General features: G+C 41.6%; 1 protein-coding gene across 4 annotated transcripts in view; it reads left to right on the top strand.

Moving 5' to 3' along the window:
- Positions 1 to 23,491, top strand: part of Ap3b1 (adaptor related protein complex 3 subunit beta 1) — a 218,690-nt gene that overhangs the window by 70,564 nt on the left and 124,635 nt on the right. For all 4 annotated transcript variants that reach the window (XM_052743550.1, XM_052743548.1, XM_052743551.1 and 1 more), the window contains 2 exons: positions 19,473 to 19,625; positions 23,325 to 23,422. In XM_052743550.1, the coding sequence (XP_052599510.1) occupies positions 19,473 to 19,625; positions 23,325 to 23,422 (251 nt within the window). The remainder of the gene's footprint in view (positions 1 to 19,472; positions 19,626 to 23,324; positions 23,423 to 23,491) is intronic.

The raw sequence follows: 23,491 nt of genomic DNA, 5'->3' as shown, positions 1-23,491 counted from the left end.
AGCCTGCCACGGCCATACAGTTTGAAACCAATATAAGTCTCTGTGTTTACTTGATCGGGTTTGAGCGGCTTGGGACTGGCGGGTGAGAGAGATTTGTCCTGACTGTGGGCCAGGCAGAAAAACTCTAGCTACAGTTTTCCTTAAAGTGTTTTTAGTACAGGTATTTTTTCAGTGGTTGTTAGAAAATAACTCATCAAAATGCAAACTATATATATAAACATATGCATGCATACATATTGTTTGTGTGTGTGGTTCTTTTCAACGGGTTATTTAAAAAAATAAATTTTGTGATTTTTTTTTTCTTACCAGTGGACTGTTAAGTAGATTTTGCTGTTCTGTAGAATTGTTAAAAATAAACTACGGGGGATTTATCATAGAATATGTTTTTCACAGTACAAATGAAAGAAGTTTGTGTGTCAACAGACAACTGTGACGAAGGCTTTAGTACACGGTTACTGTGGCACTGTGGATCTGTGGACCTGGGGCAGAGGGGGCGAGGGCTCTCCTCCACGTGGTTATGGAGCACTCCTCTAAGGATTCCCTGTTCTCTGTTCATTGTTTGTCCTTGGTTGATGTTTAACCTTCTAAGAGTCCATTTTTTTTTTTTTTTTTAGTTTTTAATTTTATTCAAGGAGTATGTACTTGTCTTTAACATTTTTTATTTAATATTTGACAGTTTCATACCCCTGTTCTTGAGTCTATCCACCTCCAACTCCCTGCTCCATGTACCTGTGTTTTGTTTTGCCTTAAGTTTAATAATACTGTAAGGCTTATGAGAGATATTTTCCTGCTGTTTCCTTCTCCATGCCTGAATTCCTTCATGTTCTTTGTGATTATGTGGTTGTAATGAATGGTTTTTGGTTTTTTGAGACAGGGTTTCTCTGTGTAGCCTCAGCTGTCTTGGAACTTGCTGTGTAGACCAGGCTGGCTTTGAACTTACAGAGTTCTACCACCCAGCTGCTTGCAATTACTTTTAAAATTCCTTAATAAGGCACATTTTTTTTTTACAGGAGATAGCAGTGAATTCTTAAATTTTGTTCATCTGCAAATATCTTTATTCTGTTCTTTTTTTAAAATTTTAATTAATTTGTTCACTTTTAGTTTTTCGAGACAGGGTTTCTCTATGTAACAGTTCTGGCTGTCCTAGAACTTGATTTGTAGACCAGAATGGCCTTGAACTCACAGATATCCTCCTGCGTCTACCTGCTAAGTACTGGGATTGAAGGTGTGCACCACCCCATAGGCAGTTTTTTTCTAATTTTTATGTGAGGCTAGGGAATGGTATAAGACAAAGACTGTATATTTCCTAAAGTCTCAGGCCTCTACGTTTCTGTGGACCAGCTTTATTTATGTGTTGATTTCCTGTTCTGGTTGGTTGGTTGTGGTGGGAAGCTTCTGAGGTTAAACCCAGTACCTCGTACTTGGTGAGGAGGCACGCTCGTCACTCGCCAGCTTCATCCCCAGCCCTGTGCTTTCCTTGTGTTGGGACTGAGTCAGACGGGACCTGAACCCCTTCCATAATCCAGGGTGCTCATCTGAGTCTCTGGCCTCTGCTTTCCAAACGCAGAGACTGTAGGCATGAGGCCCCCTGCTGGGCTCAGGGTCCGCCCTCAGTTTTGATTGTGTCCCATTGTTTTTCAGTGCCTTTGAGTGCTGGTTTTTAAAACAGCTTGAGAGAGTATGTCCAGTGAAGGCATTCCATCTGTGGGAGCTCAGCTCCAGGTCATATCCCTCTGAGTCCCACTGACTCCATACTTCATTACTTCTCTTTAGCTAGAGTTACATCATACATCCTCTGAAAGTTCTCACCCACTGTAGAGGGCTGTTACTCAGTGACTAGAGGAGCCATGCCTCAGGAAACACATGGTTTCTTCTGAAACAGCTGGCTTCTCAGTCCTTTTAGGAAATCCGTGGAGAGCTATATAATGAGATTGGCTGCTGGTGACAGTGTCTACCATATTCTTCACACTAATCCCATATACTTTTGAGGAGACTGTAGTTTTGAAACAGTATTTAAATTTTGGCTACACACACATACACACATACACACACAGAGTAATATTAGATTAAGTGAAAACTAAAAGTGTTCTGACAAAATTTTTGTAGATCTCAAGGATATCCCAAATTTTGAAATGGTCTGTTTTATTTTGATTATAGTGCAGTGTATTCTAAAGATTTATTTACTTTGTGTGTGTGTGTGTGTGTGTGTGTGTGTGTGTGTGTGTGTGTGTGTGTGTGTTGCGTGTAGCTAGAGTTTTCCTGCCTGGCCCACAGTCAGGACAAATCTTTGTCACCCTCCAGTCCCACAGCCGCTCAGACCCAACCAAGTAAACACAGAGACTTATATTGCTTACAAACTGTATGGCTGTGTCAGGCTTCTTGCTAACTGTTCTTATAGCTTAAATTAATCCATTTCCATAAGTCTATACCTTGCCACGTGGTTCGTGGCTTACCGGCATCTTCACAGGCTTCTTGTCATGGCGGCGGCTGGCAGTGTCTCCCTGACTCAGCCTTCCACTTCCCAGCTTTATTCTCCTCCTTGTCCTGCCTATACTTCCTGCCTGGCCACTGGTCAATCAGTGATTTATTTATTGACCAATCAGCAACACACTTGACATACGGACCATCCCACAGTACTTCCCCTTTTCTTTTTTTCAAAAAGGAAGGCTTTAACCTTAAAGTAAAATTGCATATAATTTGGGAATTTGGGCGTAGCTTCTCTTACTACTTCCTGCTGGAGGGGGGCGCTATATCTTATGGGGACACAAAGAAAATTTTAGGATTATGGAATAGTCCATGAGGCTGTATTGTCTGAGACAGTTGCCTTCAAACCATTCTGGATGTTGGATCATCTGGGCCATGGTGTCATCGGAGACCTTTCAGGGGGTCTTGGCTGGTCAAACCTGATGTATCTTAATCTGGAACAAATCCATAGCCTCTGGCTTTATGTGGGAACAAAAGCAGAGTCTCCTTTCCAAAGCAACACATCCTTATATCCAAATTTTGAAGTCAAGATATCTTTAAAATATACATATTGGTTTAACTCAACATCTTTTACAATCAAATGTTTTTCTGCAGTTAAAAATCCCAAAGACAGCACAATCCAGATTCTCTGTGTAATATTCATCTTTACGTGGCTTATTTTTTATATTAATTTTACTGTCTCTTTAAAGACTTTATTTTTTAAAACTATGTATTTGTTTATATAACTGTATATATCGCCTTTTTTGCCTCTTTCAAGCCTATGTATATTTTACACACATTGTAAATTATTACATCTGAATCTGTCTTATTGTGAATTTATTGCTTTAAACTGCAGCAGCTGTGGCTGCTGGCTCTGCTCACCTCAGCTTCCCAACATGGCGGTAGTTTACTGCTAGCTCTGGGAGCTATCGTGGGTCTATGCTTTTATCCAAGCAGCGTGTAGCCCAGAAACCTCTTTTTTTGTTTTGTACTAGCAAAAGCTAAATCCACCATGCAGCTTAATGTGCCACTTGCAGAGGCCTCATTCCTGCCATAAGGCAGGTCGAGCTCGCACGCTCGGAACCAACCAGTAGCTCAAACCGGCAGCTGCTGCTCATTTGAGAGAGACAATTAGGAAGCTGTTTTTAGCTCCGTTTTAGAATCTTATCTCAGGTTTTAGGTGGAAACTCTTGCCAACTCATTGGGCACCATTTGTGTGTGTGTGTGTGTGTGTGTGTGTGTGTGTGTGTGTGTGTGTGTGTTTGACCTGTGTGTTATGTATGAACACTATAAATGTGCCTGGTGCCTGCAGAGGCCAGAAGAGGGCATCAGATCCTCTGGAACTCCAGTCCTGAGCCTGTGTCCTCTGCAGGAGCAGCGAGTGCTCTAACCACTGGGCCTCTCTCCAGTCCTACAATGCAGGATATTTTGATACCTTAAGTAGGTATTTGGTCTGTGGAGAAAAAGTTAGATTGTAGGTTAGAAGTTCTTAATTGGTAGTACTTACTTGTTTTCATCTGAATTGCTGGGTTATTCCATTTTACAAAATTTGTTGTAAAAACTTTCCCATTTAAAAACAACAGTTCACAGCAACCTTTACTAGTGCTTGAGGCCATTAAAAGTATATGAAAATAAGTGTTCTGGGGAACAAGTGCCCTCTTCTTCTTTTGAAAAAAGATTTGATTTTATTTTTAATTATGTGTACGTGTCTGTGTTGGGCTGTGAGCTTGTGGGTGCAGGGGCCTGGGGCAGCCAGAGGTGTTGGGTATCCCAGAGGTGGAATTCTGCATGGTTGTGAGCCTCTCGGATTGGGCTCTGGGACCTGAGCTCTGATTCTCCTCAAGAGCAGTACACACTGGCTGCTGAGTCCTGTCCCCAAGCTCCCCCCACTTTTCATCCTTTGGGGGTTCTGTTCAGAGGTCTCCTTTTAGCTTCCTTATATTCTGTGCCATTAGTGTACCCTATTTAGTGCTTTATGCTGCTTGTTATAAATATAAGTTTTAATTTCCTTTTGGGGAGCTATACTGTACTATAAATTGTGGCTCTCTGAGAGATGATTTAAGTCCATATTTACCAGTGTTTTATGTAAACAGTTTTAAATGGAATCTGACATTAGCAAACGTGGCTGAGAGGGAACTCCACGGTCTGCTCTAGATAGAGATGTGTGGTAAGATGAGGTTAAAAAAAAAACAAAATAAACTTTTTGAATGGAGAAAATAAGTCAAGCTTCACAGCAACTATTCAAACATTTAATTAAGAAAGAGTGCTTTACACATTTAAAATTATTACCTCAATTCTCAGTCTCAGTCTCAGTTGTAGTCCAAAACAGGACCACACTGAGTGACAGTGGCCCAGGAGGGATGGCCCCAGAAGGCCGGAGGATGGAACACTTCGGAGAATGAGGGCAGGCCGCCTCACCTGTATAGTGTGGAATCTAGGATGAGACCTGCGCAAAGACCTGAACCTGAGCTTTGTTTGTGAGTGACCATCAAGCGCTCCAGAAGAGGAAGTTGTGACTAAGACACAAGTGATTGAAGTGTTACAGAGGCTGCAGAGCTGCAGTGACTTGGAATTTCTTCCCTTTGGTAATTCTAGGAAATTTCTCTTAAATCTCTAGCTGATTATAAGGCTAGCAGAAGAGCAAACACTCATGTGACCAAGAGAGAGAAAAAATACAGGCTTTCCAAATCACTTAGGACCATCTCCAAACAAAACATACAACCAGCAACAACAAACACGTGGGAAGGGTTAGAATCTCAGTTACAGAGTTACCATATCATAAACTAAATGTCTCGTCTTCATCTCAAAATTAGGAAACATGCAAAGAAACAGAAGAATGGTACGTTAAAAGAAAAGCAGAGTCATGGAATTGTGACCACAGAAGTATGTGCTGTACTGAGTCTCAGCGTGTTTAAGTTGACAGTCACAAGCGCACTAAAGCAAGTAAATGGAGTTAGAAAAATGATGTCCCTCCAAATAGAGAGAGTATCAGCACTAGTGTGCAAGCTCACGCGCACACACACATACACACACACACACACACACACATACACACGCATGCATGTGATTGTGCACAGATGGAGTGGGAGAGAGATGCAAAAGAACCAAACAGAAGCCTACTGAAAAGTTGAGTAATTAAAATGAAATGTTCATGACCAGGGTTCAGCAGTAGATCTGAACAGGCAGAAAATGAATCCGTGAACTAGAAGACAGGTCAGTTTAAATGATCTAGTCTGAGCAGCAGAAAATGCACGAAGTAAAATGGGCAGAGTAATAGCAAAAATCATGAAGAAGCTTGTGAACACCCTCAGATGTCTTTTGCACATGATGGGATACCTAGAGGAAAGAGGAGAGAGAAGGGGCTAAAAGGAATGTCTGCAGAGACTGTGACTGGACACTTTCTAGACCTGATGAACGACACTCATTGACCTAATGGAGAAACTCAAGTTCTAGGTAAGAAAGACTCCATCACTGACAGTTCATCTTCTGTTGAAAGTCAGATGTGAAGAGAGTCACTGTGTGCAAGGTTTCTTCAGTAGTATGAGTTGCCTTCATATCAGAAACCACAGGTTCTAGAAAGTGGTGGTCTTGTTTGTTTGTTTTGTTTTGTTTTTGAGGCAGCTTCTTTCTGTGTATCCCTGGCTGTCCTGGAACTCTATGTAGCCCAGGCTGGCCTCAAACTCAAAAAGATCTATTTGCCTCTGACTTAAAAGTGCTGGGATTAAAGTGTGTGCCATTACTCACAGCTTTTTTTTTTTTTTTTTTTTTTTTTTGGTTTTTCGAGACAGGGTTTCTCTGTGTAGCTTTGCGCCTTTCCTGGAACTCACTTTGTAGCCCAGGCTGGCCTTGAAATCACAGAGATCCGCCTGGCTCTGCCTCCCGAGTGCTGGGATTAAAGGCGTGCGCCACCACCGCCTGGCACTCACAGCTTTTGAAGCAACAGATGTGAAATGTTGGAGGAAGAAAAACTGTCAACCAGGAAGGCTGTGTCTGGCAGAATTAACCCCCCAAATGGAGAAACCAGTACGTTGTGGTGTGGACTTATCTGTTCATCTGAACATTGTGGTGTGGACTTATCTGTTCATCTGAGTTTCTTGACACATGTAAAATAAATGTGGACAGTAGGTCACAGTGTTCCTAAGCACTTACTATGTGTATCTTTGTCATTGAGTATTATAGTTTCTTTGCTTTTGTGATACACAGATTCACCAAAAAGTCACACAGTCAGAGTTTTAATATTTGTGTGTGTGTTAGTGCCACAAACACCTTTATACACTCATAGCCATTCTCTCTCTGGTAGTCAAAAAGTTGGCTTGCTGGTGCCTGGATCCTGGGTCTTGTGAATGCCAGCTGTCACCTTTGCCTGGGGCCCCAGGGCCACAGGTCTTCTCTGCTCACTTGGATTCCTTTCTCTAGGTGTGGAATTGCTGGCTTCTGTTGTGTGTGGCCTCTCATTTCTTCTCCAGAGGCATCCCGGCTCTCCTTTCCTTCTACGGAGTTCTCCTCTCCTTTCTCTCTTCTCCTCTTTTCTGTCTGTCTGTCTGTTTTGAGATGAGGGTCTTTGTAGCCCAGGCTGTCTTTGAACTTGGACTCTTCCTGTCTGAGCTTCCTGAGTGCTGGGATTACAGCTACACACCAGAACACACAGCTAAAGCCACACTATCTTTTATTACTATTAATTTATTTGTTACCTTTTCTGTGTTTGGGTGTTGTGCCAGCATGTATATCTATGTACCATGTGTGTGCCTGGTGCCTGCATGTGACGGAAGAGAGAGTCAGATCCCCTGAAACTGAAATAACAGACTGTTGTGAGCTCCTGTGAGTGCTGGGAATCTTCCCCAGTCCTGGAAGATCACCTGGAAGATGCCCTTAACCACTGAGCTATCTCTCCAGCCCCAGTCCTTGTATTATCTTTGAGACAACACGCTTATACAGTTTTTTCCTAGTGATTCTAGTGTGTCCTTAGTTTAGATGTAGAATATTTGGGAATTAATGGAGATTAAATAATCCCTTAATAAAATTTAACCTGTTTATATAGAGTTTTAAAATTTCATTTTTCCCTGTCTTTCTAAATAATTGAAATGTAAGTTTTCCATAGCCCTGGTTCCTTACTCTTAATTTAGAACACAAATATATGGACATATGCATCTTGTTCTGTTGTAAGTATTGAAATTCTTGGTGATTAAGAAAAGGAAGCCTCAAAGCCAGGCATGGTGGCTTAGTCTTTAGTCCCAACACTTGGAAGATGGGGGCAGGCAGATGGATCTCTGGGAGTTTGAGGCCAGCCTGCTGTACAAAATAAGTTCCAGGTCTTCCAGGACTACATGGTGAGACCCTATCTCAAGGGGCGGGGGAGCTTTGCTGATTTCTCTCTCTCATTCTAGAATTTCTAAATATATTATAACAGCTTTGCTTTAACCCCTTTGTTTTTACACTCTAAAGAAACATTAAATTGATCAGTTTCAGGAAGCACATTCGCTTCCCTGTCTGCAGTGGACTCTGTCCTGGGCTACGATGAGGAGAGAGTGAAGAAGATGTGAGAAGTCATTATTACTCTGCTTAGGGTGGGTTAACGTGTGCTTCCTGCTTTGTAATTGGGCGAGTACTGTTCTTAATACATTTGCTTCAGCCAGATGGAGCTTTCCTGTTCCCGTCAGTGGAGCTAGGGTAATCACAACCTTTATTCCTCAAGCTTTGGGACTTCTTTGCCCTGACCAGCATGACCATGTGCATATTTTATTTCAGGGAAATTTGAAAAATGCTTTATGCAGGTCTTCCATTCCATTTCTTAGGAACAAAGTTTGGAAATGGATGCATTCTGAAAGTGTGTTTCTTATATACTAGAGCTGAACATACAGCTAAACATAGAAATGAGAAGTGCTGTGGGCAATTGAACACTGAATTTTCAGAGTGGCTCGCCACAAAGTTAGTGTGCACAGGTGTTTCCATAATTGTGATGTATTGGGGAGATTCAGTGTTCAATGGTCCTCAAACCCACACTTCCACCTGTGTGGTAGAGCGCTCACTGGGCTGTGGTGTAAAACATGCAAAGTGAACAGCATAGCAGTTTTCTCATGGGAGGGGTGGTGGGCATCTCATACCCGTGTGCATACCCTATGCTGCATACTGAATTTTGGGGGATGAGATTTCACTTTTTCTTTAGAAAAAAATGATAAAGGTGTTCCTACTGTACTCATCCTTGCCTGTGTGTTTTCTGTAGGTGAATAAATAGCTGATTTATCTGAGTAGTTAGGGTCCTGCTAATCACTTACCGTCTCTGCTTTTGTTTGAGGTATCTAACCTAATGTCAGAGAGGTGTGCCATCAATATTGGTCACTACAAGAATGTAATGGACTGTTTGTGCCTTCCAGAATCCACATTGAAACTTCAACCCTCTGTGCAGTAGTTTTTGGAAAGACCCTTTGGTAGGTAATTAGGTTTAGGTGAAGCCATGAGGGTACCTTTAGAGCAGTGGTTCCTTCCTAATTAGCAACTTTCCTAATGCTGTGACCCTTTAATGCAGCTCCTCATGTTGTGGTGACCCCCAAACATAAAATTATGTCATTGCTACTTCATAACTGTAGTTTTGCTACTGTTATGAATCATAATGTAAATATCTGATATACAGGGTATCTAAAGGTGACCTCTGTGAAAGGGTCGTTTGGCCCCTGAAGGAGTCGTGACTCAGGTTGAGAACCATTGCTTTAGAGGGACTTAGTGTCCTTATAGGCAGCTGTGCAAGAGACTGCTTCCTTGTGTTTACATTATGTGAGGTGGCTGTCTGCTAACCAGGAAGAAGGCCTTCTCCAGGACCCAAATGGCTACCACTGTATGGTGATTTGAGACAGTAGCTGGGATTGACCAATGCAGTGTCTCAGATTACGTGGGACTGTCATGGGTGCTTCCCTGCAGGGGTCAGGGGTCAGCCTTAAGGTTCTAAACCAACAGCAGGCTGCAAGGATTGTGTGATTTGGGTGTAAGTCTTAAATATATTATTACAACCCCTAAGGTTGTTGTGGAATTCAAAAGGCTGGTGGTCACAGGTGCCAAAGCAGTAAAGGGGAGAGATGGATGACAGGACCAAGAAGAGTTGTCCTGAGTTCAGTCCAGCCCTTGCTTTGAACCTGGGAGACAGGACCCTTCACGTCCTGGGCGTCTTTGTTTTCTGCCCGTGAGAGGTGCTAAGTCTGTGCTTCACCTCCAGACACCTGAGTTCTGAGGACTACAGGGTACATTTCCGCCAGCACTCCACTACTGTTCAAGAGGCTTGTGGCCCACGTTACCTTTTGTTTCCACATGGCCCAGTGTCATTGTTCACATGGTAGGGAAGTATGTTTTTCAGAAATATTTTCTTGTCTCAAATTTTAGACATAAAATGTTGTTATATTTTCAGCTATTGCAGATTTTCCCTCTGTTGCTCTTAGAAACTGACAACGAGATGGTAGTTTGTATTTATTTCTTACCAAACTCAGATGAAATGTCTGTCTGTCTGCCATTTTACAATCCCTGTAAAGCAAAGATTCTCCTTGGTGTCTGCGAGCGCTTGTGTTTGGAGCTCCAGGTACAGGGTTTGTAGAAAGAACGTATTACCATGTAAGTCTGCTTTCCCACATCATGGTTTCCTTACTACAGTAGTGCATTAGGGCGCATTGACTGTGCCTCTTAACGTACACCTGCACACTAACACAGTATTTGTGGTTTTGCCTTCAAGAAACATTCAGTGTAATATGTGTGTGTCTTCTGAAGTGATTGTTCTGGAGCAAAGTGAAGCTATATTGATTTTTTTTGTTTTCATTAGCATTAGCTTTGGTATGGTTGAGTAGAGAGAACCTATTTTCACATTCTACAGTTAAGATATTCTAACTCACTGGTTTTGTTTTCATTTTTAAAACATAGGTTTTAAAAATGAGTAGTCACTGGTTTACAGTCAAATGAGATAAAAGTGATGGGATTTTCTTTATGCCCTTAGCTCTCACACATGTATCTGTACCTTTATGGCTGGGAACCTATGTTAGCATGATTATCAGCCAAAGCCGGTGGGTTTCTGGTATATCCTGACCGAAATGCATCATCGTGTTTATCATGTGCAGTAGTTACACTGCAGGAAAAATCATCCGGGCTCTGCACATTAGTCCGTCCTTCCCACCAAGTCCATTCCGACAGGTCACATCTTTTTTTGATTTCCTTAATGCCATAAAGTATTGACCATCTTTTCATGTGCTTGTTGGCCATCTTTACTTAAAAAATGATTTTCACAATTTCATACACATACAATGTGTAGCTGAATATTATGTTAAGATGTGTTAACTTTTGTTTACGTTGCATTTGTTTAACTCTGTGAAGCTATGTTACTGTGCCTGTCTAAAACACCTGATTAGTCTAATAAAGAGTTGAATGGCCAATAGCAAGGCAGGAGAAAGGATAGGTGGGGCTGGTAGGCAGAGAGAATATATAGAAAGAGAAATCTGGGAGGAGAGAGAGAAGAAGAAGTAGCCAGAGAAGGAGGAGGACCCATGGGCCAGCTGCCCAGCTACACAGCAAGCCACGGAGTAAGAGTAAGATTTGCAGAAGTAAGAGAATGGGAAAAGCCCAGGGGCAAAGGATAGGACAGTTTAAGGAAAACTGGCAAGAAACTAAGCCAAGCCAAGGGCGGGCATTCATAATTAAGACTATGCCTTTGTGTGTGGATTTATTTGGGAGCTGGATGGCGGGCCCCCCAAAAGAGTTAAAACGAACAGCAATAATGTACTTTGGTCATATTTCCCTTCACCTTATTCCCCCTCCCTCCACTGAACCCATTCTTTTCCCCATAGCGCTGTGTGTACTTTCATGTGTTTTCTTGTGTGCCTTACTGCACTTAATTAGGTCTGCTGCATGTGCACGGGTATTAGGTTATTTAAGAATGAAGGCCGATTACCGGAGGCTACCCCAGAGGAATTTGCTGTCCCCACCTGACCCCCAGTACCCATAACTGCCATTACTTCCTCAGAGGGTTTGGGGACCCATGGCAGCATCTCCATGATGCAATGTTGATGATCTTTTGCAGGTACCTACCACTATATGTCACGGAAGACAGCATTTCATATCACTCCTTCTCATTCTCTGACTCTTATATTCTTTTCTCCTCTGATTTCTGGTTGGTCCCTGGAGGGGATTGTGTGTGTGTGTGTGTGTGTGTGTGTGTGTGTGTGTGTGTGTGTGTGTGTGAGAGAGAGAGAGAGAGAGAGACAGAGAGAGACAGAGAGAGACAGAGAGACAGAGACAGAGTCAAGGAAGGGAAAGGGGAGGGGGATTCACTTAGGCCTTAGTGCATCACCCGGCCCGCAGTTCCTTGGCTTGTGGAGCTTTTTGGCCCTGTGTACCCCACAGCACTCGCAGGTTGCTGTGCGATTCTCTGTCATGCTATTACATCTACATCTGCTCAGGGTTGTTACAATGCTTTCTAGAAACCACAAAGCTTTCCTTAATCCAAGTTGTTCCCCACTTTTCAAATGAGATGAGAAGAATTAAACCAAGTTTCTCTGTGTCTGTGTCTGAGCGTTTCCTACCCTCTCCCTCCCTTGTTTCCTGTGTGCTCTCCCCCCCCCCCCCCCCCCCCAGTCTTAGTTACTTTTCTGTGGCTGTGAAGAGAACAAAGGCAACTTAAAAAAGAAAGCATTTCATTGGGGGCTGGCTCACAGTTTCAGAGGTTGAGTCCCTGACCATCATGCTGGGGAGCATGGCAGCAGGCAGACATGGCGCTGGAACAGTAGCTGAGAGCTTCCATCTGATCCACAGGCGTGAGGCAGAGAGAGCACACTGAATGGTGTGGGCTTATGAAACCTGAAGGCTCACCCCCAGTGACTTGTGTCCTCTAAGAAGGCCACACCTCCTAATCCTTCCCAGGACAATTCAACTGAGTAAGGATCAAACGTTTGAATATATGAGACTGTGGGGGCCATTCTCATTCAAACAACAGCTCAATAGAAAGCCAAACTCTCTCAATAGAAACATGTATATTACTTGAATCTTTTAAACATTTTTGCATGTGTACACATGTGTGTGCAAGTATACTCTCCCATGGGGTGCGTGTCGAGGCAAGAGTTTGATGTTAGAATGTTTATTTTTCCTCAATTACCTTTTCACTTTACTTATATGTCTTAGGGTTTCTACTGCTGTGAAGAAACACCATGGCCATGACAATGCATATAAAGGAAAACATTTAATATGGTGGCTTATAGTTTCAGAGGTTCAATCCATTATCATCATGGTAGGACATGGCTGCATGCAGGCAGACATGATGCTGGAGAAGGAGCTGAGAGTTCTACATCTTGATCCGTAGGCAATAGGAAACGAACTGTGACATTTAGCATAGCTTGAGCATAGGAGACCTCAAAGCTCACTCCCATGGTGACACTTCCTCCAACAAGGCCTAATAGTGTCTCTCCCTTTGGGGACCATTTTCTTTCAAACTACCACATTATAAAAATTTATTTTTACTTTATGTGTATGAATGTTTCGTGTGTGTGTGTGTGTGTGTACACACATGTGTATCGTGCTTGCGCAGTGCCTTCAGAGGCCAGAAGAGGGGATTGAATCTCTTGGAAACAGAGCTACAGGCAGTTGTGAACTGCCACTTGGGTGCTGGGAAGCAAGCCTGGCTCCTCTTGAAGAGCAGTTTGTACTCTTAACATCAGGGCCATCCCTACAGCCCCACTGTACCTCTCCCTGAACCTGAAGTGTGCTGTTGTGACCGGACAGGCGGGCCGTGAGCCCTGGAGATCTGATGTCTTTTCCTCCAGTGGTGGTGTTGCCGGCATGCATCACCACATCCAGCCTCTGTGTGAGCTATGGGGATCCAAACTCAGGTCCTCGTGGTTGAGCAATAAGCGTTTACCATGGAGCCATCTCTGTAGCCCACTAATTGAATGTGCGCTGAATGTCTTTGGTGCAAGCACCTCTAAACTTGTTTCTCTTTCCCTGCCCCTGACATCGAAATGTATAACTTTGTTTCTTTCTTTCTTCCTTCCTTCTTTCTTTCTTTCTTTCTTTCTTTCTTTCTTTCTTTCTTTCTTTCTTTCTTTCTTTCTTTCTTTCTTTCTTTCTTTCTCTCTCTCTCTCTCTCTCCTCTCCCTCTCTCTCTCTCTCTCTCTCTCTCTCTCTCTCTCTCTCTCTCTCTCTCTCTCTTTCTTACACCTTTCATCTCTAGACTGAGAAACTAAAATAGGAATGTGACTGCAATGATGTGCACAGTGTACTCTGACAAGGGTTTCAGGTGTGGGATAATATTGAAAGGCTTCCATCACAGCTATCTGGGGTGTGTGGGAGAAGCCTTTCTGCTTAGTACTAAACAGATGCATGCATACACTGGAGCTGCCTGATTGCACCCTTCAGATCAGGACTGTACTCCATCCTGTAGAGGAAGCTCTGGAAATCAAGGAGTTCTAAAATCAGAACATTCATGACAGGGTGCCTTTCAGTATGAGTGGAGGTATGTTAGAATTGGTTTATCTTTTATGTTTATGAAAATGATAATATCCTAAGTAGAACATTTGGCAATTCCTTTTCATGAAGTTCATTTCGAGGTCTTTCGAACTCATTTGCTTTTACTCTTAAGCAGACAGACCACTTATCTTTCTTAATATAGCTTGTTTCCTTTGCTTGTTTAAATAGCTTTTCTGTTCCTGGATATGGAAAAAGTAAGATTCATTCCACTCACATAACTTTTAACAAAGAACGACTATCTTTCAACTATTCAGTGGTGTCAAAAGTATAACAACTTTGAACCTCCACTTACTCAGTTAAGTATGTTATTTATTATCTTTAAGACAGCAGGAATCTTCCCCTATTTGATGGGTCAACGCTGTCACCAAGTATAGTCAGTCAAGTTGAATTTTTTTAAAAGATTGACAAATTTAATTAACTCTGTAATTGCCAAAATTATTGCCCTTTATATAAAAATGATATAAACATTAAATCTGATGTTTCTATGAAAATTGTTTTACCCTTTCATTCCTTGAGCATATGAACTGTATTTATTTTATGGTCTGTTGAATGCAGGCTACTCTAGCAGGTGCACTCTATACTGGGTGCTGTACACAAGAAGCATATCTTCTCCACAGTTCTGGATACGGGAGTCTCTGCTTCTTCGGTCATAGGTGGGCATCCTCTCAGTGTTGAAATTGTACTGGAGACTGACCACGTGGGTCAGCTTCACTAATGAACTTACTCTCCATGGAAGTTTTATAATGCACATCTCCTTCAAGTTCACAGTAGTGATAACACTGTGAGGTTGATAATGCACCAGCGCTGACATTGACCTGTTCTTGTCCACCATGCTGGCCCTGTCCTTGTACGCCATGCTGGACCTGTTCTTGTCCACCATGCCAGCCATGTGTAGAGAGATTGATAATGTTCCAGCGCTGACACTGGACGTGTCCTTGTCCACCATGCTGGCCGGGTGTAGAGAGGTTGATAATGCACCTGCGCTGACACTGGACCTGTCCTTGGCCGCCATGCTGGCCGTGTGTAGAGAGGTCGATAATGTACCGGCGCTGACATTGACCTGTCCTTGTCCCCCATGCTGGCCGGGTGTAGAGAGGTTGATAATGCACCAGCGCTGACACTGGACCTGTCCTTGTCCGCCATGCTGGCCGTGTGTAGAGAGGTCGATAATGCACCAGTGCTGACACTGGACGTGTCCTTGTACACCATGCTGGCCGGGTGTATTTGGCATCCATTTTGTTGGAACCACTGTCTCTTCTCTAGTTAAAAATCTCAGAAAACACATCCACAGTTCATTCCAATTTGAGCCTGTTACTGGTGATTGGTTCCTGCCTCCTCGTGTTCACATAATGAGCTTCATGACATTGACCTTTTCATTTCTCTGGTCCCCTCTCCCACCATTTGGATGCAGCAGACAGCAGTAAGTAGTTGGTACAAATACATGCAACCAGATGCAAATGTTCTGAGAACTAGGCATGGTGGTCCACATTGTAATCCCAGCTCTCCGGGACCTGAAGCAGGACTGCCGGGTTTGGTCAGTCTGAGATACGTAGGATGTCTCTGTCTCCAAAAGAAGAAAGGAAGAGAAAAGAAAGAACCAAATGAAATTTTGTAAAAACCTACAATAGAATTTTTGGAGTGACTATGTCTTTAATAAAGAGTTGGTGGCAGATGTTTTATCTACAGGCAGCATGTTTTAGTCTCATAGTCCCTTATTAAAACTTTAAAGTAGAGATATTTAACTTTTTGGCTTCTCTGGGCCACATATAAATGTTATTTCAAGTTCTCCCATCTATGTTAGGAAATTGTAAGAATTAATATAATAAGAATTTCTAGAAAAATTTTACATAACTATATAACATCTTTGACTCTTGTGTGGGAAAATAGTAATGAAAGAAAATTACTCCCTTGAAATCTTTTGACTAAAGTTACTACCACAATCCTAAACAGGTTTTTTTTTTGACTAAAAAATTGTATTAAAAATATGTTCTCCATTAAAATGATGTAATCAAACTCTAATAAAAATATTAATTAATAATGAAGAAGAAACAGAACAAATAATTGCTTATTAAAAGCAGCATTTATGAGCATTTTAGGATTTTATTGCTAGCTGCAGTTTTGTGTTTGGTAGATAAAATTTAAAAAGGCTTTTTTATTATGTATTATTTTCAGGTAGAGTCTAAACATGTTTGATTAATTTTGATTGAAGGTTTTCAGCCAGTGCTTATAGTCCAGCCGTAATAATTGAACTGTAGTAATTGAGTGCTTCACCCTTGAATATTTACATAGCATTTCCTGGTTTCCTGATGCATGTGCTGGAGTCACTTGGCCTGGAGCTCAGCAGAGGAGCGAGCAGCCAGCCCTGACCTTGCGATGAGAATGTGTCTCTCTCACTGTAGTCCTCTGTAAACACCCCAAGAGAGCAGTTTAAGTGAAGCTAATAAGTTCTAGTTTAAATCTAATTGATTAATTAACTAATTAGTCAATTAATTTTGCCTTAGGTCTAGTCTCCCTATGTAGACCCAAGCTTGCCTAGAACTTTCAATCCTGTGTTCCTCAGAGAACATTAGATGCTTGTACTGTAGTACCTAGATAATTTCTAGCTTAGTTTTGAAGATGGATATTATATTATTTTTAAAAACTTTTGTTTTCAATGAATAGAAGTTGGGTGAATTTTCTCTGGTTCAGTGCGTTATTTCTGTTGCTTGTCTGTTTTTTCAGACAGAGTTTTCAGGTAACCCAGTCTGACTTCAAACTCATTGAGTAGGTGAGGGTGACTTGAGTCCTCCTGCCTCTACCTCCCGAGTGCTGGGATTCCAGTGGCAGACCAGCAGATCCAGTTAATGTGGTGGTGGGATCCAACCTACATGCTAGGCAAGCCCTCCACCAACTGAGCTTCAGCTCCAACCTCTCTCAGTTCCTTCTTCCTTTCTTTCATTCTTTAAAGATTTATTTTTATTTATGTATGTGTGTCCATGTGTGGGTATGTATACATGTGTGCAGATGCTCATGTGGTCAGAAAAAGGCATTAGATATCCTGGAGCTGGAGTTGCAGGTGGTTGTGCATCGCCTGCCTTCAGTGTTAGGAACTGAACTGGAATACACACTCCTAACCTTGGATCCATCTCTCTAGTCCCATGTTTAGATAATTTCTATAATTTTTTTTTTTAGATTTAACAACCCTTGAGCTGATGTTGTTATAAACCCTAAAACTTATTTTGAAAAAAGTGTTTTACTAATGATATTTGTGCAAAATTAAAGACTATGTCTTCTTGTCAAGTACTTGTGGAAGCTCTTGCAAGTGAAAAATATTTTATTAAGTAATGTTAGCTTTTCTGAGGATTTCATGTATTATTGCAGTGTAACATATAGAAATCGCTTTTAAGTGAGTTAGTGCTTTTATCCCCTTAATTTTAATTATTTAAATTTTTATTTTAAGAATTGAAACTTACATGCAATTTGTAAGAATTAATTTAGGGGGCTGGAGAGATGGCTCAGCAGTTAAGAGCACTGGCTGGTCTTCCAGAGAACCTGGGTTCAATTCCTAGCACCCACATGGCAGCTTACAGCTGTCTGTAGCTCCAATTCCAGGGAATCTGGCACCTTCACAGACATACATGCACACAGAACACCAATATGCATAAAATAAAAATAAATCTTAAAAAAGAAAAGAATTTCAGGAGATCTGATGTCCCTTCACCTAGTTTCATCAACAGTAACTATTTGCAAAACTGTAAGTTAGTAGTATGATCAGGATAATGAAATAATCACGAGTTTCAGAAATTCCATTACCTGGTAATGTTTGTAGTGCTTAGTATATCAACTGCCCCAGTTCCAAAACTCTGTAACCATTAGTTTTTCTCCATTTCTATAATTTCATAATTTCAAGAATGTTACATCTGGAACAATCAGGAAGCTGAGCCAGGAGGATTATAAGTTTAAGGCCAGCTTGGGCTCCCTAGAGATAACTTAAGATGTATAGTGTCTTCCTGTAGCAGTTTGCTTGCTCCAAAGTTACTGTGTGAGGGTGATACAGTTACAGTTGCCCCTCTGTCTAACACTGTTACATTTGTTTTCTAGCCTCTTAGAGTTTCAGTTCACCTGTGCCTTTAGTGTGGAGTGCGTTTCTTGTAGGCAGCATACAGTTGGGTTATGTGTTTTAATCTACTCTGCTGGACTGGTCTTTTAATTGATATATTTGTCTACATTCAGTCAAATTATTGATTGTTAAAGTTTGGGATTCAAGCTCCATGTTGTTTACTTCTGTTCCAACCTGGGATGTGATTCATCCCTCTATCCCATGTACCCCTGTTATTGAGGAGCCTCACCTCACCTGCCAGGGATTTGTTCCGAGATTGACAACTGCCTCCACCCCCACCCCTACCCCCACTCCCCAGCAGTGCACGTGTGAAAGCACGAAGCACACATTGCTACTGACAATACTTCATAATTCAAAACTTGAGAATTTTTTTTTTTTTTCGTTTTTTTTTTTTTTTTTTTTTTTCGAGACAGGGTTTCTCTGTGTAGCTTTGCGCCTTTCCTGGGACTCACTTGGTAGCCCAGGCTGGCCTCGAACTCACAGAGATCCGCCTGGCTCTGCCTCCCGAGTGCTGGGATTAAAGGCTTGCGCCACCACCGCCCGGCCAGAGAATTTTTTTATTTCTGGAATCTTCTGCACTATATTTTTGGATCTCAGATAACTAACACAGAAATGTAAAAAAAAAAAAAAACTGGTGATGAGGGAGTTAATACATATTTCTTGGTTAAAAAAAAAGTGACTTCAAAATTGTACTTGAAAGTATATGCGTATTACTGTGTATGTGTATGCTTGTCTGTGTGGGACCAAGTGTCTGCTTGCAAACAGAAGCCTTGAGCCTTTCTCTCGACTTACTAAGGACCTTGCTGACCAGTTCTTAGCAGTCAAGCCTCTTATCAGTTCACAGCTCTCCTCCCTTTTCTTACTCTTGATATAGTTGGAATGACTTTAACTTGTGCAAGTAGCTCCTAGCTTTCAGTTATTCTTATTATATGTCTTATTAAAATCTAATCATCATTTCTTCTCTTTGAGCAACTGTCAGAATTTCTGTGGAGATTGGCTATGAATTAATAGCAGTATTTATCATAATGAGAAAAATCAACCTTTCCATGTTGATTGACCTCAATAGTAGAATTCTGCAGTAAATTATTATTACTATTGTTTTAAAATTTTATTTGTGTATGTATAAAGAAGTCAACCTTCAGTCGCATTCTTTAGGAGAACATCTTCCACGTCTAGCTTTCTAGTAAGCCCCGTGGATGACTGTGTCTCTCTAGTGCTGGGATTACAAGTGCGTGCCATCATGTCCAGCTTCTTCTCTGGATACTGGAGATGGCCCTTCTGCTTACAAGACAGGCACTTTGTGGACTGAGCCATCTCTCCAGCCTCTTACTGTAGATGTTTTCACAGGAAAAGTTTCTTTGGCGGTGTAATGTCTTAGCTGTTCAAAGTCTCACCTAATCTTGGGGTTGAATTGTTTTCTTCACAGGATGATGGTCTAGAAGACAACGAGAAGAATTTCTATGAATCTGATGATGAAGAGAAGGAAAAGAGTGACAAGAAGAGGCCGTATATTATGGATCCAGACCATAGACTCCTAATTAGAAACACAAAGCCTTTGCTTCAGAGCAGGAATGCAGCGGTATGTTGAGACTAGGAAAGAACTGTTTTACAGATTCAAAAAACCAAACAATTGAAAGTATGTGCAGTCAGTACTGAGCATGTGACTGTTCTTACAGCAGACACATGTGATGGGTAGCTGGGAACATAACATATAACATAAAGCTTTAGAGACCCAAATCTGTATTCTAAATGTTTTTTAGCTTTCTTTGTTTCTAGACATGCAAAATCAGGGTTTGATGAGCATGCCTAGCTTGACAGTCCAATGGACTCATCTGCTTTTTTCTGGTTGTGTTAACTGGCTTGTTTAAAGACACAAGCTCACTTTGTTTGGGAATTGATTGATTTGTATTAGGCCTTATGTAAGGATGTAGGTGTGTCTGTCAGGTTTGTTGTCATAGCTGAGAATAACAGATAGGATGATTTTCCCTAATGTTAAATCTGCCTGATGAAGTTCTTAAGAGACCATATCATATCATATCGTAACATTGGCTAGGAATGTAATTCGGTGATGGGGTGCATGTCTTCTATGTCTGAGGCCTTCAGCACTGGGGTAGAATGCCCCATGGTAATAAGCTTAATTGGAATTGTTAGTAATTAAAAATCATCTTTGTTTGAGTCTCACAGACTTTTGCTTATTTGTTTGATATATTTTGTTTTAAATGACCATAAACTTTAGACAAATACATATTAAGAAATGTAGGCCATGACAACCAGGTAATACATTATAGTATCTTGGTCTCCTAATTCAAGAATCAGCTTTATGCCTTAGTGTATTTATTCCAGATCTTTTTCATCTGTATAAATAGATATATTCACAAATGCTGATTTACAAATGCTGGCATGTATGTATTAATGCTAACCAAAAAAGTTATATTTTATAGAATTTTTAGAATTATTTGCAGAATGTTCATCTGAGTTTGTTTGATTTTTTTTTTTTTTTAAGATTTAGTTGTTTAATTTTATGTGTGTGTGTTTTCTGTGTATATGATGTGCACCACATGCATGCCTGTACACCCACAGAGGTGAGAAGAGGTTGTCAAATCTCCAGGAACTGGAGTTGTAGATGATAGTGAGCCACCATCCCCTGTAAGACCAATAAGTGCTCCTAACCACTGAGCCGTTGCTCCAGACCATGACCACTGCCTTTAAGTATGATTGAATTCATTGTTTTTTACCCTGTGTTTTCTGTTGGCTGTTACAGTTAAAGGCTAGACAGGTTGAAGTTAAGCATATACCCAAATTTGTTTTAATTAAGAAGATAATGAATTATTTTCTTCAAATATAAGGAACTACACTGACTCCTTTCTTTTCTGCACTTGTTGAGAATTTAGCCTTTCGAAGTTTGTGTACTTAGCAGTTAGCAGAAGTTTTTATGTTACTACTAATAATGTGATTCCAAGTCATTATTCAAAAGCCCAGTCATAGAAAAGCATGAATTCCTTGATCCTGTTCATACGTGCTTGTGGTTTAGTGTGCCTAGTCTTCTTAGGAGCTGCCACTCACTGTGTAAGGCATTACTAACTCACGGTTAGCTTCATTTTGTCTGGGGAGTCGGTTTTCAGATTCAGATGCTTGCTAACAATGCCAGGTATTGAGTCCTAGGGTACTTGGTTGTTTCTGTGATTATTTGGGGTCCCTGCTTCTTTGCTAGTGCACCAGATAGGCTGCCACGGTTCTGAGTATATTGTGTTACCTTGCTTTGTATAAATTTAAATGAAGCCTGACTTTTGAAGAATTACAAAGATTAAAAAACAACAGTCTTATTTTTGCCAGGGTAGTTGCTTATAGCTTCAGTCCCAGCACTTAGGAGGTAGAGGCAGGTGGATCTCTGTGAGTTAGAAGCCAGAGTGGACTCCATAGGGAGTTTCAGGCCAGCTGAGACTACATAGGGAGACCCTGTCTCAAAACAAAGAAACATAGCTGGGTGGTGGTGGCACATTCCTTTAACCCCAACACTCTGTGAGTTCAAGGCCAGGCCGGTTTACATAGAGAGTTCCAGGACAGCCAAGGCTACACAGAGAAACCCTGTCTCAAACAACAACAACAACAAAACAAAGGAACACACACTTGTTCTGAAGTTTGAAAGGGAATTTTGGGAATGTTTTCAGAAAGCTTGATGGGTCAGGGGTAAGAAGAGCGCGCAGTAGGTTAGGAGCAAGTGTCTTGCACTGGAGAAGGCCTGTTGACTGGGTTCTTTTAGCCAGTCTGGATTTTGGAGTGGTGAGAGTTTCCCTAGTGGCTTTTTACAAAATGGCCTTCAGGTTTCAGATGTGGTGTTGAGGAAACCTTAAGCTGTTGTTTTTTATAGATAATGAGGCAAAAGGGAGGTAGGTCATTTAGTTCTTTTGGATTTGGGATCAACTTGACTAATATATTCAAAAGATGTCATACCAAATGAAAGCTGTGTCTTAACACATAGAAAATTCAGTTTTCCTTCTTGTATATGGGTTTGGGTGTCTTGTACTTTATCAGTGCAAGTGAGGAAATGAAATATTATTGTTCTAGAATTCCCAGGTTCTCTCTGAAAGTCATAAAGCCAACTTTTTATTTTTTTTAATATTACAAAGAACAGTATATTCAGGACCCCATAACTTTTTTTTTTTAAAGATGATTTTTGTTTATAAAGAATGTCTTTAGCTCAAGCACCTTAGTGTCTAGACATGCCTGAAACTCCTGCCCTGTACTGTTCTAAACTTGGGGGATGGAGCAGAACTGACTTAGTGTTTATTTGTCTTCTGAACCTTTCGTCCATGTCTCAGCAGTCCATATGCTAATCAGGTACTTCAGTGGTGAGGAGTCTCTTCTTGAATCTGAATATCGAGGCATGTGAGAGAAACACGGTACCGATTTGTTTCGAGAACAGTCTGTTCCCCTTACCATGCCTCTGGACTGCTGTGAGACCAGCTTTAAAGTTGCGCTCTTAAAAAGTCAGAGTGCTGCAAACATCTTATTGTTACTACATTTTGAATCACTTCCCTTTATTTCAGACAACTTGTTGCTGCTATGCCCCCACCCCCCAGGGTCTGGCATGGTTTCGAAGTCCTGCTTGCCTCTCTTTAGACTGAGCAGCAGGGCTCAGGTGGACAGCATGCAGGGCTTTTTGTTTTTGGTTTCCCCCAATGCTAAATGTCACCATGGGCAGTTAGTTCATTTATGTCATTTGCTTTTCCCAGGATGTGTTAGTTTCCTGTCTCTGCTGTACAGATTGCCACAATCTAGGTGGAAGAAAAGGACCGGGGTTTATTACATTCCAGACAGCCCGGAGCCTGAAGTCAGGTGTAAATAGGCTGAACCCCTCTCTCTCAGGATCTGAGGGAGACGCCGTCTCTTTCCTCACCTGAAGGCGGTTGTGGTGATCTTTGCATTTCTAGGCTTACATATGAGTCGCTCACTTTTCCGCTTTCATCTCGACATTGCCTTTTTTCGGGTTCTTGTAAGAACACATACCAAATTCGGGGCCCCTTCTACTCAAAATGGTCATGTCTGACACCGCTCACATCCTTAATGACATCAGCTAACATTCTGCTCTCAAATACAGGCACTTTTTGAAGATAGGAAGTACTTTGGGGAAAGCGACTTCCACCTCCACAAAGGCTTGGACATTGGATTTCACTTCACAGGAATTCTGAACGTGTTCAGTGGAGACAAGCGCGGTGTGAGGATGCATTCTGACACTGTCACTTAGATGCTCACTGTGCTCTTGCGTCTCTTCTTGCAGGTGGTTATGGCTGTTGCTCAGCTGTACTGGCACATTTCACCCAAGTCAGAGGCTGGCGTTATTTCTAAATCCCTGGTGCGCTTGCTGCGTAGCAATAGGTAGGTCATGGTTTTCCGTGTGCTCTTTTCTATTCTCTCAGAAGCAGTGTTGGAGCAAATGCAGTCCAT

This window comes from Peromyscus californicus, unplaced genomic scaffold, assembly GCF_007827085.1.
Source record: "Peromyscus californicus insignis strain IS unplaced genomic scaffold, ASM782708v3 Scaffold_18__1_contigs__length_77618521, whole genome shotgun sequence".
NCBI classification, from domain to species: Eukaryota; Metazoa; Chordata; class Mammalia; order Rodentia; family Cricetidae; genus Peromyscus; species Peromyscus californicus.
Note: the sequence above shows the minus strand (reverse complement) of the source record. Positions and strands in the feature narration are given on the sequence as shown.